The 15,210-nt window shown below is 45.8% G+C and overlaps 2 protein-coding genes across 9 annotated transcripts in view; both read right to left on the bottom strand.

Annotated features, from left to right (window-relative positions):
• Positions 1-15,210, bottom strand: part of LOC140421413 (uncharacterized) — a 122,613-nt gene that overhangs the window by 18,810 nt on the left and 88,593 nt on the right. Inside the window, exons 1-2 of one of the 8 annotated variants that reach the window (XR_011946745.1) lie at positions 12,368-12,666; positions 1,092-3,234 (exon numbers count right to left, since the gene is read on the bottom strand). Coding sequence is in view for 6 of the 8 variants with exons in the window: in XM_072506078.1 (XP_072362179.1) it covers positions 1,445-2,803 (1,359 nt within the window). In the remaining 2 variants the exon portion in view is untranslated. Of the gene's footprint in view, positions 1-344; positions 3,235-3,345; positions 3,505-3,654; positions 3,678-4,300; positions 4,409-12,367; positions 12,675-15,210 lie in introns of those variants that run through there. The other 7 variants (XM_072506078.1, XM_072506080.1, XM_072506079.1 and 4 more) reach the window with 7 other exon arrangements.
• Positions 1-15,210, bottom strand: part of LOC140421409 (uncharacterized) — a 120,163-nt gene that overhangs the window by 68,243 nt on the left and 36,710 nt on the right. The window lies entirely within an intron of this gene.

Here is a 15,210-nt window from a genome sequence, read left to right as displayed (position 1 = left end):
TCCCTCATTGTCTAAAACACATCAGCAACTTTTGTGTAATCCTGGTGCATACATTTCAGTCTAAATCATTGATATATACCGGAAACTGTGGCGCTGCACTGGAAACAGACGTCCTTGCATCATTCAGCCTGGATGTGACTAACAGCAGCAACAACAGCTGAATCCAAACCCTGCTGTTGCCTGTGAACTTGCTGATGTCTGTGCAGGTTGTTTGACTGAGTGAATCTCCTCCCGCACATGGAGCAGGTAAACAGCCTCTCCCCAGTACCGCTCTGTTAGATCTACCATGCGGTTTTAGCAGCACTTTGCGATTACTAAAACTCAGTAGGAATTTAAGTTAAAACTTCTCAGGTGCAAATAAGTATCTGGTTTATTTGTCGCTATTGATTACAATTGAGAGTCATTTAAAGTCTTATTCTCTAATAAGTCCAGCTAACATAGGACTCAGAGTGACAATCTGTAGACAATTCAACTTTCAAACAATCACAGAAATTATTTTCTTGTTTAGGCAAACAGCTCGCAATAACTTCAAAAGTCAAAGTCAGAAAGTGAAATATGAAAAAAACAGAGAGACAGCAAATAGTTAAGTCAAAGTATAGATTGATTGCAGAGAGAGAGATGGCCGAAAATCCATCACGGTTATACCAAATCATATCAGACTTTAGCCATCTATCTACACCCGAATGTAATTCTAATTGGTTTGGATTAACATCAAATGAGTTTGATTTGAGGGTTAGTTGTCACTCATTAATAGGCAACATTAACCTAAAATGTATTCTTGTATGAGCTTATGGAATGCGATTCGGCTTCCTTATCGCAAGCTGCTTGAACTGGATACTTGCTGAGGACAATAGCGCCTTTAGGTTACTGTGCTGTTGTCACGGAGCTTGCCCTGTCCTTGGTCACTTTATCTTGCAAATGTATTTGTTAGCTGAATAAGAATGCGGTTTTAATCTATCTGTTTCTGTGTCATGTTGAAGCTATGTTTTGAAATGCTGAATGTGTGTTTTGAATTGACCTGAGGTTATGAGTGAGTTTTAAAATGGTATTTAATAGACGAGGGGGCTCAGTGCTAAATAGCTATCTTTTACCTATAGAAAATAGCTGGCTTCCACACGCTCCCACGTATGGGTGACACAGTAGCACAGTGGTTAGCACTGTTGCTTCACAGCTCCAGGATCCCAGGTTTGATTCCCGGCTTAGGTCACTGTCTGCGGAGTCTGCACGTTGTCCCCGTGTCTGTGTGGGTTTCCTCCGGATGCTCCGGTTTCCACAGTCCAAAGATGTGCAAGTTAGATGGATTGGCGATGCTAAATTGCCCTTAGTGTTCAAAAGGGTTAGGTGGGGTTATGAGTTAGGTTGGAGATATGGGCTTAAGTAAGGTGCTCTTTGCAAGGGCCGGTGCACTCGATGGGCCAAATGCCCTCCATCTGCACTGTAAATGCTATGATTCTGTTTCAGTGTGAACTCGCTGGTGTTTCAGCAGATTCTGTTTACTTGTAAATCTTTTTTCACAGTCAGAACATTTAAAAGGTTTCTGATCAGCGTGAACAAGTTGGTGTCTAGTCAGGTCGGATGACTGAGTGAATTTCTTCTCACACACGGGGCAAGTGTACGGTCTCTCCCCAGTGTGAACTCGCTGGTGTTTCAAAAGCTGGGATGACTCAGTGAATCCCTTCCCACACACAGAGCAGGTGAACGGCCTCTCCCCAGTGTGAGTGCGTTGATGTATCATTAAACACCTTTGACTTTTAAAGCTCTTCTCACAGTCAGAACATTGAAAAGGTCTCTTATCAGTGTGAACACGTTGGTGTGTCCGGAGGTTCGATGACTGAGTGAATCCTTTCCCACACACGGAGCAGGTGAATGGCTTCTCTCCAGTGTGTTGGCGTTGATGGAACAGTAAATCATTTCTGCTTTTAAAGCTCTTTTCACAGTCAGCACATTTAAACGGTCTCTGGTCAGAGTGGACCTGATGGTGAGTCCGGAGGTTTGATGAAGCATTAAATCCCTTCCCACACACAGAGCAGGTGAATGGCCATTCCCCAGTGTGAGTGCGTTGATGTAACAGTAAGTCCTTTCTGCTTTTAAAGCTCTTCTCACAGTCAGCACATTTAAAAGGTCTCTGATCAGTATGAACAAGTTGGTGTCTCAGGAGTTCGGATGACTGAGTGAATCCCTTCCAACACACAGAGCAGGAGAACGGCCTCTCCCCAGTGTGAGTGCGTTGATGTATCAGTAAATCCTTTCTGCTTTTAAAGTTTTTCTCACAGTCAGCACATTTAAACGGTCTCTGGTCAGAGTGGACCTGATGGTGAGTCCGGAGGTTTGATGAAGCATTAAATCCCTTCCCACACACAGAGCAGGTGAATGGCCATTCCCCAGTGTGAGTGCGTTGATGTAACAGTAAGTCCTTTCTGCTTTTAAAGCTCTTCTCACAGTCAGCACATTTAAAAGGTCTCTGATCAGTATGAACAAGTTGGTGTCTCAGGAGTTCGGATGACTGAGTGAATCCCTTCCAACACACAGAGCAGGAGAACGGCCTCTCCCCAGTGTGAGTGCGTTGATGTATCAGTAAATCCTTTCTGCTTTTAAAGTTTTTCTCACAGTTAGCACATTTAAACGGTCTCTGGTCAGTATGAACATGCTGGTGTGTGATGAGGTTGGATAACGTAGTGGATCCCTTCCCACACACGGAGCAGGTGAATGGCCTTTCCCCAGTGTGAATACGTCGATGAGTTTCCAATTCAGATGGGTAATTGAATCCCATCCTACAGTCCCCACATTTCCACGGTTTCTCCATGGTTATTGACAGGTTACCTGGTGTAGGTGGGATGCAGATTTGAGGTCACTATCAGATCAGCCGTGATGTTATTAAATGGTGGAACAGACTCACGGGGCTGAATGTCCAATTGCTGCTTCTTGATTCCTTTGGTGCGAATGTCCTTATGCCTCTCGAACTTGGATCATCAGTTGAAGCCTGAGTACGGTGTCTCCCTGATGTAAATGCTGAAATTTAATTTCATGCTATGTGATTGGTTAAAGCTCAGTTCCAGCTAACGTTGGAAAATTACTTAGATGTCTGTGTCTCGGTGCTTTTCCAATCACAGTGATTTTTGAAATATTTTCCCAAAGACAAAACAGACAAACATTTCTCCTTCCACGTTGAAAGGCCGGTCCTGATGAATCAAGTGACTGTCAGATCTCGACATGATGTTTGCATCTGCAAATATTCTGTGAAAGGAGATTACATTGAAATATTGTGAATATATAAGACACAAACAGGCCATTCTGTCACAGATTCTGCTGCTGTCAATACTCGGCACACATCTCCGACTGTCCCACCTATCAAATCTCAGCCTGTCAGCTGATTTTTGATTCCATTTTCTCTCATGTGTTTGTCCCGTTTCCTTTTGAAAACATCTCAGCACTTTCCTCAACTCCTTTCCATGGTAATGAGTTGCACATTCTAAACCTGTGAGTAAGTACATTTGCCCGTAATGCTCCCTTGGATTTATTCGTAACTATCTTGTATTTATGACAAATTCTGAACAGTCAATTCTAGTTTATCGAGAACATATTTTCCTCAAAGCTGTAAATCCCCGTCCCCCACACTCTCCCTCCTCCCTGGGCTGAAATCCAAACCCATCTCACCATCTGTTTCCTCCACTCCCAGTTTTCTCCCTCCCTCTCCGCTGCCCGGGTTCAGTTCTCCAGCTCCTATCTGCAGACTGACAATAAAACCAATGGGTCTTATTGGGGGTTTGGGGCCTCCAGCGGGTGTTTGTGAATCCTCCCCGCCCACCTGCCAGGGTTTCCTTCCTTGCCAGAGATCAGAGACCTCATTGATTTGAGTGCAAAGTGGAAGCTCTTATTTCTTGTGCCCCTCCCCCATCCTCTGATGTGAACCATCCTCCAGTGGCTGAAGCTGGATGGTGCCCGTTAACCTGGGCCTGTTCCCGGGAGGGAGGGAGAAGCTCCGCAGCTGCAAACCAGGGAGCTGACAATGATTGTGAAGGGTTTGATCCAGCTCACAATGCCCGGGGACTGATTGACAGCAGGTGCAGACCAATGGGAAAAGGGGGTGGAGCTAGTAGACCGATGGAGAGTGGCAAGTCCTCCAACCAATCAGAGTGAATGGGAGGCGGAGCAAAGCCGGGGCTCTCGCTCCCTGCGCATGCACCCGGCCACTCGGGCCTGTCTCGGCGAAAAGCCCGAGCAGCTGTCGCCGGTTCAACTGCCGTATCCGAGCTTCGTAATCAGAGCTTGGGGCCTACGTTTATCGAAAATCCCGACCCACCCGCCGGCTCCATCCCTCCCTCATGACTCAGCGAGCGGGATCTGCCTGTCTGAGAATTCCCACCCTACCGCCTGAATCCTGAGCTGTCATCAGCACCGCGCATGCTTCAGCTGACATGGCGACCGGGACTCAGCCCCGCCCCTCATTCACTCCGATTGGTTGGAGGACCAGCTGCTCAGCTTGGGCCTCAACACCCACCCACCTCTTCCTATAGGTCCAGAGCTACCGTCAATCATTTCCCGGGCACGACGCTGGTCGCGGCCAGGAGGTTTCACTGAAACCCGGTGGAGACTCCAAACCCCAATAAGAAGTGAAATATCAAACATATTCATACCTTTACTTATACAAATTTGTTAAAAAGATACAGAAAGAGCCCGGGTTTTCATCGAGCGGGGGGGACAGCTGCGGCCTGCTCCCGGTGACAGGCCTGAGTTAACGGCCGCCGTCTTTACAGAGGCTGCAAACCCGAGAGTTTGTTGTGAAACCAATGGGATGTAAAACAGGAGGTCAGGGTTACAGTCAACAACAACTCCTATTTATGTAACACCTTTAACACCATAAATCATCCCAGTCAACCTCACAGGAACATTATAAAACAAAGTGAGACTCCCAGACACAAAAGGAGATATTAGGACAGGTGACCAAAAACTTGGTCAAAGAGATGAGTTTTAAAGAGAGCCTTAAAGGAGGAAAATGAGGTGGAGACAGAGAGTAATTATAATCGAGAGTGTACAAGAGTCCAGGATCAGATTTGCAGATATCTCAGGAGACTGTGGGGCTGGAGGAGGTTGCAGAGACAGGGAGAGATGAGGCCACGGAGGGGTTTGAAAACAAGGGTGAGAATTGACTGGGAGCCAGTACAAACAGGGAGCACACAGATGTTAGTGTAAAAAAAACTTGCTGTGAATTAAGATTTTTGGATTGTTTGAAGTTTACAGAGCTAGAATGTGGGAGAGCAGCCACGTGTGTAATGGAATAGTCGAGTCTGAAAGTGACGATGGCATGACCGATGTTTTCAGCACCAGGTGCACAGAGACAAGAGAGAGGCCGGATGGTGTAATGCAAGTGGAAACAGGCGGTCTGAGTGATGGCACAGACACGAGGTCAGAAGCTCATCTTGGGGCCAAATGTGAAACCAAGGTTACAAAGAGACTGACTTGATCTTAGACTATGGCCAGGGAGAGGGATGGAGTCCATACGCCAGGAATGAAAATTGAGCAGAGATCGAAAAGAGTGGCTTCAATCTTCTCCATATTTTCTTGAAGTTTATAAGTCAGGGAGCGAACAAGAAACCAGGGTGATTAAGATTAACATCTGTCACAAGTCACGAAGGAAGTGAAATATCAAACATATTCATACCTTTACTTGTACAAATTTGTTGAAAAGATAGAAAGAATGATGACACTTTATTTGGATTTCAGCCCAGAGAGAAGGGAGAGTTTGTGGGATGGGGGTTTAAAACTCAGATCCTGCGTGGACCAGCTGGCAGATGTGCTCTCGGACATGTTCAACCTCTCCCTACTCCATCCTCACCTGCTTCAAGAAGACCACCATAATACTGGTGCCAGGAGAGTGATAGAGAACCTAGTGGAGTGGTGTAATAACAATATTCTCTCCTTGAATATCAGCAAAACTAAAGAGCTTGTCATTGACTTCAGGAAGCAAAGTACTATACACACCCCTGTCTGCATTAATGGGGCTGAGGTGGAGATGGTTAGCAGCTTCTAATTCCTAGGTCTGCAACAATCTGTCCTGGTCCACCCACATCGAAGCTGCAACAAAGAAAGCACAACAGCTCCAATACTTCCTGAGGAAACTAAGGAAATGTGGCATGTCCACATTGACTCTAACCAACTTTTACAGGTGCAGCATAGAAAGCATCCAATCTGGCTGTATCACAGCCTGGTATGGCAACTGCTTGACCCAAGACCGTAAGAAATTACAAAGAGTCGTGAACAGAGCCCAGAATAAAGAACATAGAACAGAACATTACAGCACAGTACAGGCCCTTCAGCCCTCGATGTTGCGCCGACCTGTGAAACCACTCTAAAGCCCATCTACACTATTCCCTTATCGTCCATATGTCTATCCAATGACCATTTGAATGCCCTTAGTGTTGGCGAGTCCACTACTGTTGCAGGCAAGGCATTCCACGCCCTTACTACTCTGAGTAAAGAACCTACCTCTGACATCTGTCATATCTATCTCCCCTCAATTTAAAGCTATGTCCCCTCATGCTAGACATCACCATCCGAGGAAGAAGGCTCACTGTCCACCCTATCCAATCCTCTGATCATCTTGTATGCCTCAATTAAGTCACCTCTTAGCCTTCTCTCTAACCAAAACAGCCTTGAGTCCCTCAGCCTTCCCTCATAAGACCTTCCCTCCATACCAGGCAATCTCCTCTGCACCCTTTCCAATGCTTCCACATCCTTTCTATAATGCGGCGACCAGAATTGCACGCAATACTCCAAATGCGGCCGCACCAGAGTTTTGTACAGCTGCAACATGACCTCATGGCTCCGAAACTCAATCCCTCTACCAATAAAAGCTAACACACCGTACGCCTGCTTAACAACCCTCTCAACCTGGGTGGCAACTTTCAGGGATCTATGTACATGGACACCGAGATCTCTCTGCTCATCCACACTGCCAAGAATCTTACCATTAGCCCAGTATTCTGTCTTCCTGTTATTCCTTCCAAAATGAATCACCTCACACTTTTCTGCATTATACTCCATTTGCCACCTCTCAGCCCAGTGCTGCAGCTTATCTATGTCCCTCTGTAACTTGTAACATCCGTCCGCACTGTCCACAACTCCACCGACTTTAGTGTCATCTGCAAATTTACTCACCCATCCTTCTACGCCCTCCGCCAGGTCATTTATAAAAATGACAAACAGCAGTAGCCCCAAAACAGATCCTTGTGGTACACCACTAGTAACTGGACTCCAGTCTGAACATTTCCCATCAACCACCACCCTTTGTCTTCTTCCAGCTAGCCAATTTCTGATCCAAACTGCTAAATCTCCCTGAATCCCATGCCTCCGTATTTTCTGCAGTAGCCTACCGTGGGGAACCTTATCAAACGCCTCCCATCCATTGACTCTGTCTACACCTCCCGCTGCCTTGGGAAAGCGGGCAGCATAATCAAAGACCCCTCCCACCTGGCTTATTCACTCTTCCAACCTCTTCCAGCTTCTTCCCTGCTGACCAGACACCTAAATCATCTTCTTATAGACTGATCCGATCTCTTCACACATCTTCTCTACTGAGTAGTACTGCACCCCTGTATGCTTCACCCAATGCCTGTGCCTATGTATTTACATTGTGTATTTATGTATGCCTTAAGTTTTTTCATGTATGGAATGATCTGTCTGAATCGTACGCAGAACAATATTTTTCACTGTACCTTGGTACAGGTGACCATAAACAAATCCAATGCAATCCTTCAACCAGGGAATGGTGAGAATGTGGAACTCACTGGCACAGGGACTGGATGAAGGGAACAGTTTAGATGTAATGAAGGGGAAACTAGACAAACACAAGAGGAAGAGGGGAATAGAGGATGACAATGAGAGATTTAGATGTGGAGAGATGGGAGGGTGGCTCCTTTGGAGCAGAAACACTGAGCTGGACTGGTTGTGTCCAGTGGCTTGTTTCTGTGTCTTGTCTCCTGTGTAACTTCAGTCCTGAAGGTCTGGTTCTAACTTTTAGACAATGCCACCTATTCCTAGACTGTCAAACCTGCAGCGGGAATTTATATTTCCCCTCTGTTCATCTTAAAGTGTTGATTCTGCTGTTACTGTCACTGTTAATCACACCCAGAACTGAACCATGTTCATTCTGACAATTGGGGTTTATTTCGAATCTCTGTAACTGAGCTGGGCTAGATTTTAACATCTTGTTGTTTGTGAAATAAATCAGCTTTGTCTCAAACACACTGTGTCAAGTCCTTGATTTCTCCAGGGGAAAAGGAAATTAACTGATGTCCTGTCACCGACTGTTCTATTTTTGGACCATTTCTCCTTTCAGATTTATACCTTTGGTTACTCTCCATGTACAAGTCCCAGCTCCCCATACCTTCCAGATTACCTCTCCCAGCCTTCACATCCAGGGAAGCTTTCGGTGTTAAAAACAGAAAATGCTGGAAATAATAATCCAAATTTTCCCAACTGCCAGTTGATTTTGTCCCAGACAATTGGCTTCAACTTTCCCCAACATTGATGTGAAGCTGATTGGATGTAATTACTGTGCTTGAGAACAGGGATGTAACAGTTACAATCTGTCAGTCCTTTGGAACCACTGCTCTATAAGGAGCATTGGAAGCACTGGATGTGGGAAAAGCAGTTTGCTAATTTAGTAACAGTGGAGGAATGGATGGGGGTGAGGTAGAGCTGGGTGATGTCAGTCTACATGTGAAAACTAACACGGTGCTTTTGGATGACATCACCTAGTGACAGCGTGCAGAAGAGAAATAGGAAGGGCCGAGGATAGATCCTTGGGGGGACACCGAGTACACAAACTTTAGAGAGGAAAGGGAGGTTGCAGATGGGGCATTAGATTTCAAGGATGGTGGGATCAAAGGTTAATTTTTAGGCTGTGTGACAACGGTGGATTTCATGGTAAGAGGAACAGTACCAAGAGACAGAGCGGGGTGTTAATATCGGCTAAAATAAGCAAACTGGATGTTCAGCAGTTTCGTGAGAATCGGGTGAAAGGAACAAAAGGCAAGTCTCACGGACAAGATGAGCTCTGAGCGGGCATGATGGGATAGCTGAAAAAGAGGGGAAAGATGTGAGTTCAGAACTTGGACAAGAAAGGACATTCGAGGCAGTTTTACTGAGTGGTTTGGTGGAAGGCAGAGGAGCAGAATCAACTGATCGGATTGTTTCACTGGGTGGGATTTTCTGGCACTTCCTGTCCTGCCAAAGGCCAACCCCATTGCGGCAGGGTCCCCATATAACTGGGCTGGTGGTTATTAACAGCAGCAGAAACAGACTCAAATGAATCATCTTCAGTATTTCATGTGATTAACAGGAAAATCCAATCACTGTAATCATTTGTGACCTCGCTGCTGTCTCAGCAGATGGGATGACTGAGTGAATCCCTTCCCACACTTGGAGCAGGAGAACAGCTTCTCCCTGGTGTGAATGCGCTGGTGTTTCAGCAGGTTAGATGAATGACTGAATCCCTTCCCACACTCAGAGCAGATGCGCGGCCTCTCCCCAGTGTGAATTCTCTGGTGTACGGGTGAGTAATGATGATTTCCTGAACCCAGTCCCACAGTGGGAGCACCTGAACGGTCTTTCCTCAGTGTGAACACGTTGATGGGTCACCAGAGCTTTTAAAGCACTTCCCGCAGTCCAGGCATTTAAATGGTCTCTCGTCAGAGTGAACCCGTTGATGGGATGTCAGTTCCACAGAACTTTTAAAGCACTTCTCACAGTTCAGGCATTTAAAAGGTCTCTCCTCAGTGTGAACCCGTTGGAGTTTCAGCAGGTGGGATGACTGAGTGAATCCTTTCCCACACACAGAGCAGGTAAATGGCTTCTCCCCAGTGTGAACTCGCTGATGTGCCAACCGGTGGGATGACTGAATAAATCCCTTCCCACACACACAGCAAGTGAATGGCCTCTCGCCAGTGTGACCACGCTGGTGTCTCAACAGGTTGGATAACTGAGTGAATCCTTTCCCACACTCGGAACATGTAAATGGTCTCTCCCCATTATGGTCTCTCTGATGTTTTAGCAGGCTGGATGACTGAGTGAATCCCTTCCCACACTGAGGGCAGGTGAACGGTCTCTCCCCGGTGTGACTGCGTCGATGGGTTTCCAAGTCAGATGGATAACTAAATGCCTTCCCACAGTCCCCACATGTCCACGGATTCTCCCCAGTGTGACTGCGCTTGTGTCTCGAAAGGCCAGAAGATCGACTGAAGCCTCGACCACACACAGAACACGTGTACGGTTTCTCCCCACTGTGAACAGTGCTTTTTCCTTCCATGTTCAAAATCTGACGATATTCAAGTTCTGATAAATTATACAACTCTCGTCAGATCCTGCTGTGGTGTTTGGTTTCAATTTCCCAACTTCAAATCCTCCCCTTCTAATGACCTGTGAAATTGATTTAAAACAAAAAAGGGAGTGAGAGAGAACCCACAAAAACACAAATGTAGGTTGTGAAGTTGAACTGAATGATTCTGGTCATTTGTGCGCCGGCATTGGGAATAAGTGACCATGAAAACTGCTGGATTGTCATAAAAACCCAACTGGTTCACTAATGTCCTTCAGGGAAGGGAATCTGCCTCCTTGTCTGGACCTACACAGGCCCGGACCCCTACTTGAGGAGAGAACAAGACAGAGGGAGCGAAAGGGGAGTCGTGGGAGCGTTGAAGTTGTGGGGGGGCGGAGGACACAGGTCCTGAGAGAAACTCATCCAGAATTTTCACAGAATCTCCCAAACCCTCAATCTCCACCACCTAGAAGGACCAACATCGCAGGTAAATATGAACACCATCACCTCTAAGTATCCGCCCAAGTCACACACCGTCATGACTTGTCTGACTTCCAGTACTGGATAAACAGAAATGTTATACATTGGAAAGACCAAAGCAATTCAGTCCTTGCTACTCCTTGGCCACAGGCTCCATCTCTCTCCCTGGTAACTGGGTGAGTCACAAAGTGATTGTTCACAAGCATCGCAACGTATTTTACCCCAAGATGAGTTTTCAACTACATAGTCACATTATCACCAACAACCTCTCTTTCAACTTCAGTGTCAGCTCATCCACTGCTGAAACCATCATCCATTCCTTTGTTACCTCTGGATTTAACTATCCTAACAGCACCCCCTCCCATATTTAACCTCCCTGTAATCTTGAGGTCATCCACAGCTAGCTCTGCGGTCCATGTGCTTACTCACACCAAGTCTTGTTCATCCGGCACCCTGAGCTCACTGACCAACAAAGGCTCCTGGTGAAGAAACATCAATTTAAAAAAAAATTATCATTTAATAAATGTAAACAAAAATTCCGGAAATACATCGTAGGCCTGGCAGTATATGTGGAGCAAGAAAACAAGTTCCTGTTTCGAGTCTGTCTGACTTTTTTCAGAGCACTAAATCACCTCCTTCTGTAATGTGATAATTCTATCATTGCACTGGGGGCAAGGGTCCAATCTCTGCAACCAACACCCAACCCCATACAGACCATTTCTCAATTGGTTTTCTAGATGAAACTCCTGAAAAAATACTGCAGTTGCTGGAAATGTGAAATAAGGCTTCCTGCCCCAGGATTACTCATGGGTCTGTACTCATTGGAGTTCAGAAGAATGAAAGATTGTATTATAGATCATAGAATTTACAGTGCAGAAGGAGGCCATTCAGCCCATTGAGTCTGCACCGGCCCTTGGAAAGAGCACCGTACTTAAGCCCGTGCCTCCACCCTGTCCCTGTAACCCCACCTAACCTTTTTCGACACTAAAGACAATTTAGCATGGCCAATCCACCTAACCACATCATTGGGCTGTGGGAGGAAACCGGAGCAGCCAGAGGAAACCCACGCAGACACGAGGAGGACGTGCAGACTCCGCACAGACAATGACCCAAGCCAGAATCGAACCTGGGACCCTGGAGCTGTGAAGCAACAGTTCTGTGCTAACCACTGTGCTATCGTGTTGCCCTATTATTTAAATATATAAGATTCTAAGGGGGCTTGACAGGGTAGATCCTCAGAAGATGTTCCTTTTCAGTGGGGCAATCTAAAACCAATGAACAGTTTAACAATTAGGTGTCCCTAGATTCATACTATATGGCGAAATGTATTCTCTCTGAGAGTCATCGGCCTTTGGAATTCCCTTCCGTAGTGAGCAGTGGAGCTTGGTTATTGAATATATTCAAGGCTGTGTTGCACACAGTTTTGATCTACAAGGGAGTCAAGGGTATGGGGCAGTGGAGTGGGCAGGTAGCAAAGTGGAGTTGAGGTCACAATCAGAACAGCCATCAAATTATTAAATAGGGAGCAGACATAATGAGCCGAATATCCTGTTTAAATTCTAATATTCTTACGTTTTTTGTTCACCGGACTGCCGTGCATTCGCCCCACCGCACATTGTCCATCCCTAACTCAGGTCTGTTAGGTCGGAGCTGCTGTGTGCAGATTGAGATGAAAATCAAGACTCCGCGATTCTCTCTCCTGGTCACTGGGACCCTGAAGCCCCGCCCCCCAGCTACACAAACAAGACAGTCCCGCATGCGCACTGCTCCTGCTGAAACACGATGGTCTTCAAACCTGGGCCTATTCTCAGGAAAAAGCCTCCGAGCGACAAACTCCGGACCTGCGGGGTCATATTTGGGTTTGGGGCCCATCCCGGGAGTTTATGAAGCCTCCGCTCCCTCCCCACCCTCACCTCCCGGCTCCATTCCTCCCTCCGCTCTCTCCCATTAACAAAAACCTCTCCCGCACTCACCCGCCTCTGAGCAAGGTGACACTGCGCCTGCGCACTGACCTCCCGCAGTGAATAGGGCACATTCACACCCGCAGGGAATGCTGGGTAATAGTTGCGTCGTCGAAGCAGAAGAAAAATGATTTCTTACGCAATTGTAACGAATTAACAAATTCAACAGACAAACTATTGCGAATATCTGCGCAAACTAAGGGATTATTCCTGGTATGATCGAGTAGATGATTGATGTAGCATCCTCTCTGTCACAGGCACTGGAGAAGATGGGTGCTGCCGATCTTAACACCTACTCCCCCCGTTAGACACAGTTCAATGGGAGATAAAGTGATGTTAAAAATATTTCTAAAAGTGGCTGACTAGTCGATCGGTAAGACTCAATCACTGTGGTGCAATTGGTCAGCTATTAAGACAATGGTTGGTGGTCCGAGACCATCCGGGTTGAAGCTCACTAATTTTGTCCCAGTCAGTATTCATTGTCACAGTTCCAGGTTACAAAGAGGGGTCAAATATAAGCAAAAGATAATTCTCAATTCACTTCCATTTAACTATATTTGACTTTGTTCAAAAGCTGTCTGAGGTCAGACTGAACAAAGATTCATGGGATTTGTATGACCCAGTGACATACTTTCTTTTCTTGGTCAGTCATGTTTGCAATTCAATGTTGTATATTTCAGAGTTATTCCGAGTGAAGACTCGAGGGGTATTGAATTCAAAATGAAGTCAGATATAACAAATAAATATACTGATGTACGACATTGAACAATGAAACAGATTAAGTAAAATTAGTGGAAATTTTCTGTAGGAAGCTAAGAATGATGCATTAATAATTGAACAGAAAACACTGTTCCGTTAGATATTTGCTGAACACATGCTAAAGTTCAATACAAGTTCTATAGCTTGTGGTCTTACAAGTTGAAACATCTGTTTTAAAGGAACAGCTGTCTTCATGTAATCAGTGACCTGGCCTCTCAGCTGAAATATTGAAAGCTGCAGCAAGACTGTGCAGTTGAATGTTGCTCAGGTCCATTGGGTACTGTGCTGCCAGCTGTTTCTGTAGCGTAGAGGTTATCACATTCATCTAAAGTGCGAAAGGTGCCTGGGTCGAAACTGGCAGAAGCATCAAATGCTTCTCATTTATGATGTGGAGATGCTGGCATTGGACTGGGGTGGGCACAGTAAGAAGTTTTACAACACCAGGTTAAAGTCCAACAGGTTTGTTTAGAATCACTAGCTTTCGGAGCGCAGCTCCTTCCTCAGGTGAATGAAGATGTGGGTTCCACAAACACATATGTAGAAAAATTCAATGATGCGAGATGGTACTTTGAATGCGAGTCTTTGCAGGTAATTAAGTCTTTACAGGTCCAGACGGTGCGACTGGAGAGAGGGATAATCACAGGTTAAAGAGGTGTGAATTGAATGGCGGAGCAGATTTGATGGGCCGAGTGGCCTAATTCTGCTCCTGTGTCTTATGATGTGAAGAAAAACATTCTGTGCTGCATGTGGGATCATGAATGCACTGCTCGAAAATGTGGTGGAGGCAGATTCAATTGATGCCTTGAAAATAATTGGACAACTATCTGTTACTATCAGATCAGCCATGACCCTATTAAATGGTGGAGCAGACTGGGCTGAATAGCCAACTCCAGCTCCTTGGTCATCTGTTCGTATCTTTTGAGGAGAAATATATCTGCAGAGTTCAGGGCCAATGACAGGGGATTGTGACTGCTGCAGAAAGTTGGCACAGATACAATTTGTTGAGTGCCTTTGTTTTGTGCTGTCACCTTTCTATGCCACTGTGTTATGAGGGAAATGCAGTGCACCATTGCAAGAGAGGCAGATTGCTCCCTCGATATGGATTGGATTGGATTTGTTTATTGTCACGTGCACCGAGGGCCAGTGAAAAGTATTATTCTGCAAGCAGCTCAAACAGATCATTTTGCACATGAAAAGAAAGTCAACTCAAAGAAAATACATAATAGGGCAACACAAGGTACACAATGTAAATACATAGACAAAGGCATTGCGTGCTGTATACAGGAGTGTAGTATTAATCAGGTCAGTCCAAAAGAGCGTTGTTTAGGAGTCTGGTAATAAGAACATAAGAACATAAGAACTAGGAGCAGGAGTAGGCCATCTGGCCCCTCGAGCCTGCTCCGCCATTCAATGAGATCATGGCTGATCTTTTGTGGACTCAGCTCCACTTTCCGGCCCGAACACCATAACCCTTAATCCCTTTATTCTTCAAAAAACTATCTATCTTTATCTTAAAAAAATTTAATGAAGGAGCCTCTACTGCTTCACTGGGCAAGGAATTCCATAGATTCACAACCCTTTGGGTGAAGAAGTTCCTCCTAAACTCAGACCTAAATCTACTTCCCCTTATTTTGAGGCTATGCCCCCTAGTTCTGCTTTCACCCGCCAGTGGAAACAACCTGCCCGCATCTATCC

This window comes from Scyliorhinus torazame, chromosome 5, assembly GCF_047496885.1.
Source record: "Scyliorhinus torazame isolate Kashiwa2021f chromosome 5, sScyTor2.1, whole genome shotgun sequence".
In the NCBI taxonomy this organism is placed as follows: Eukaryota; Metazoa; Chordata; class Chondrichthyes; order Carcharhiniformes; family Scyliorhinidae; genus Scyliorhinus; species Scyliorhinus torazame.
The sequence above is the reverse complement of the archived record's forward strand: the minus strand, read 5'-3'. Positions and strand labels throughout refer to the sequence as shown.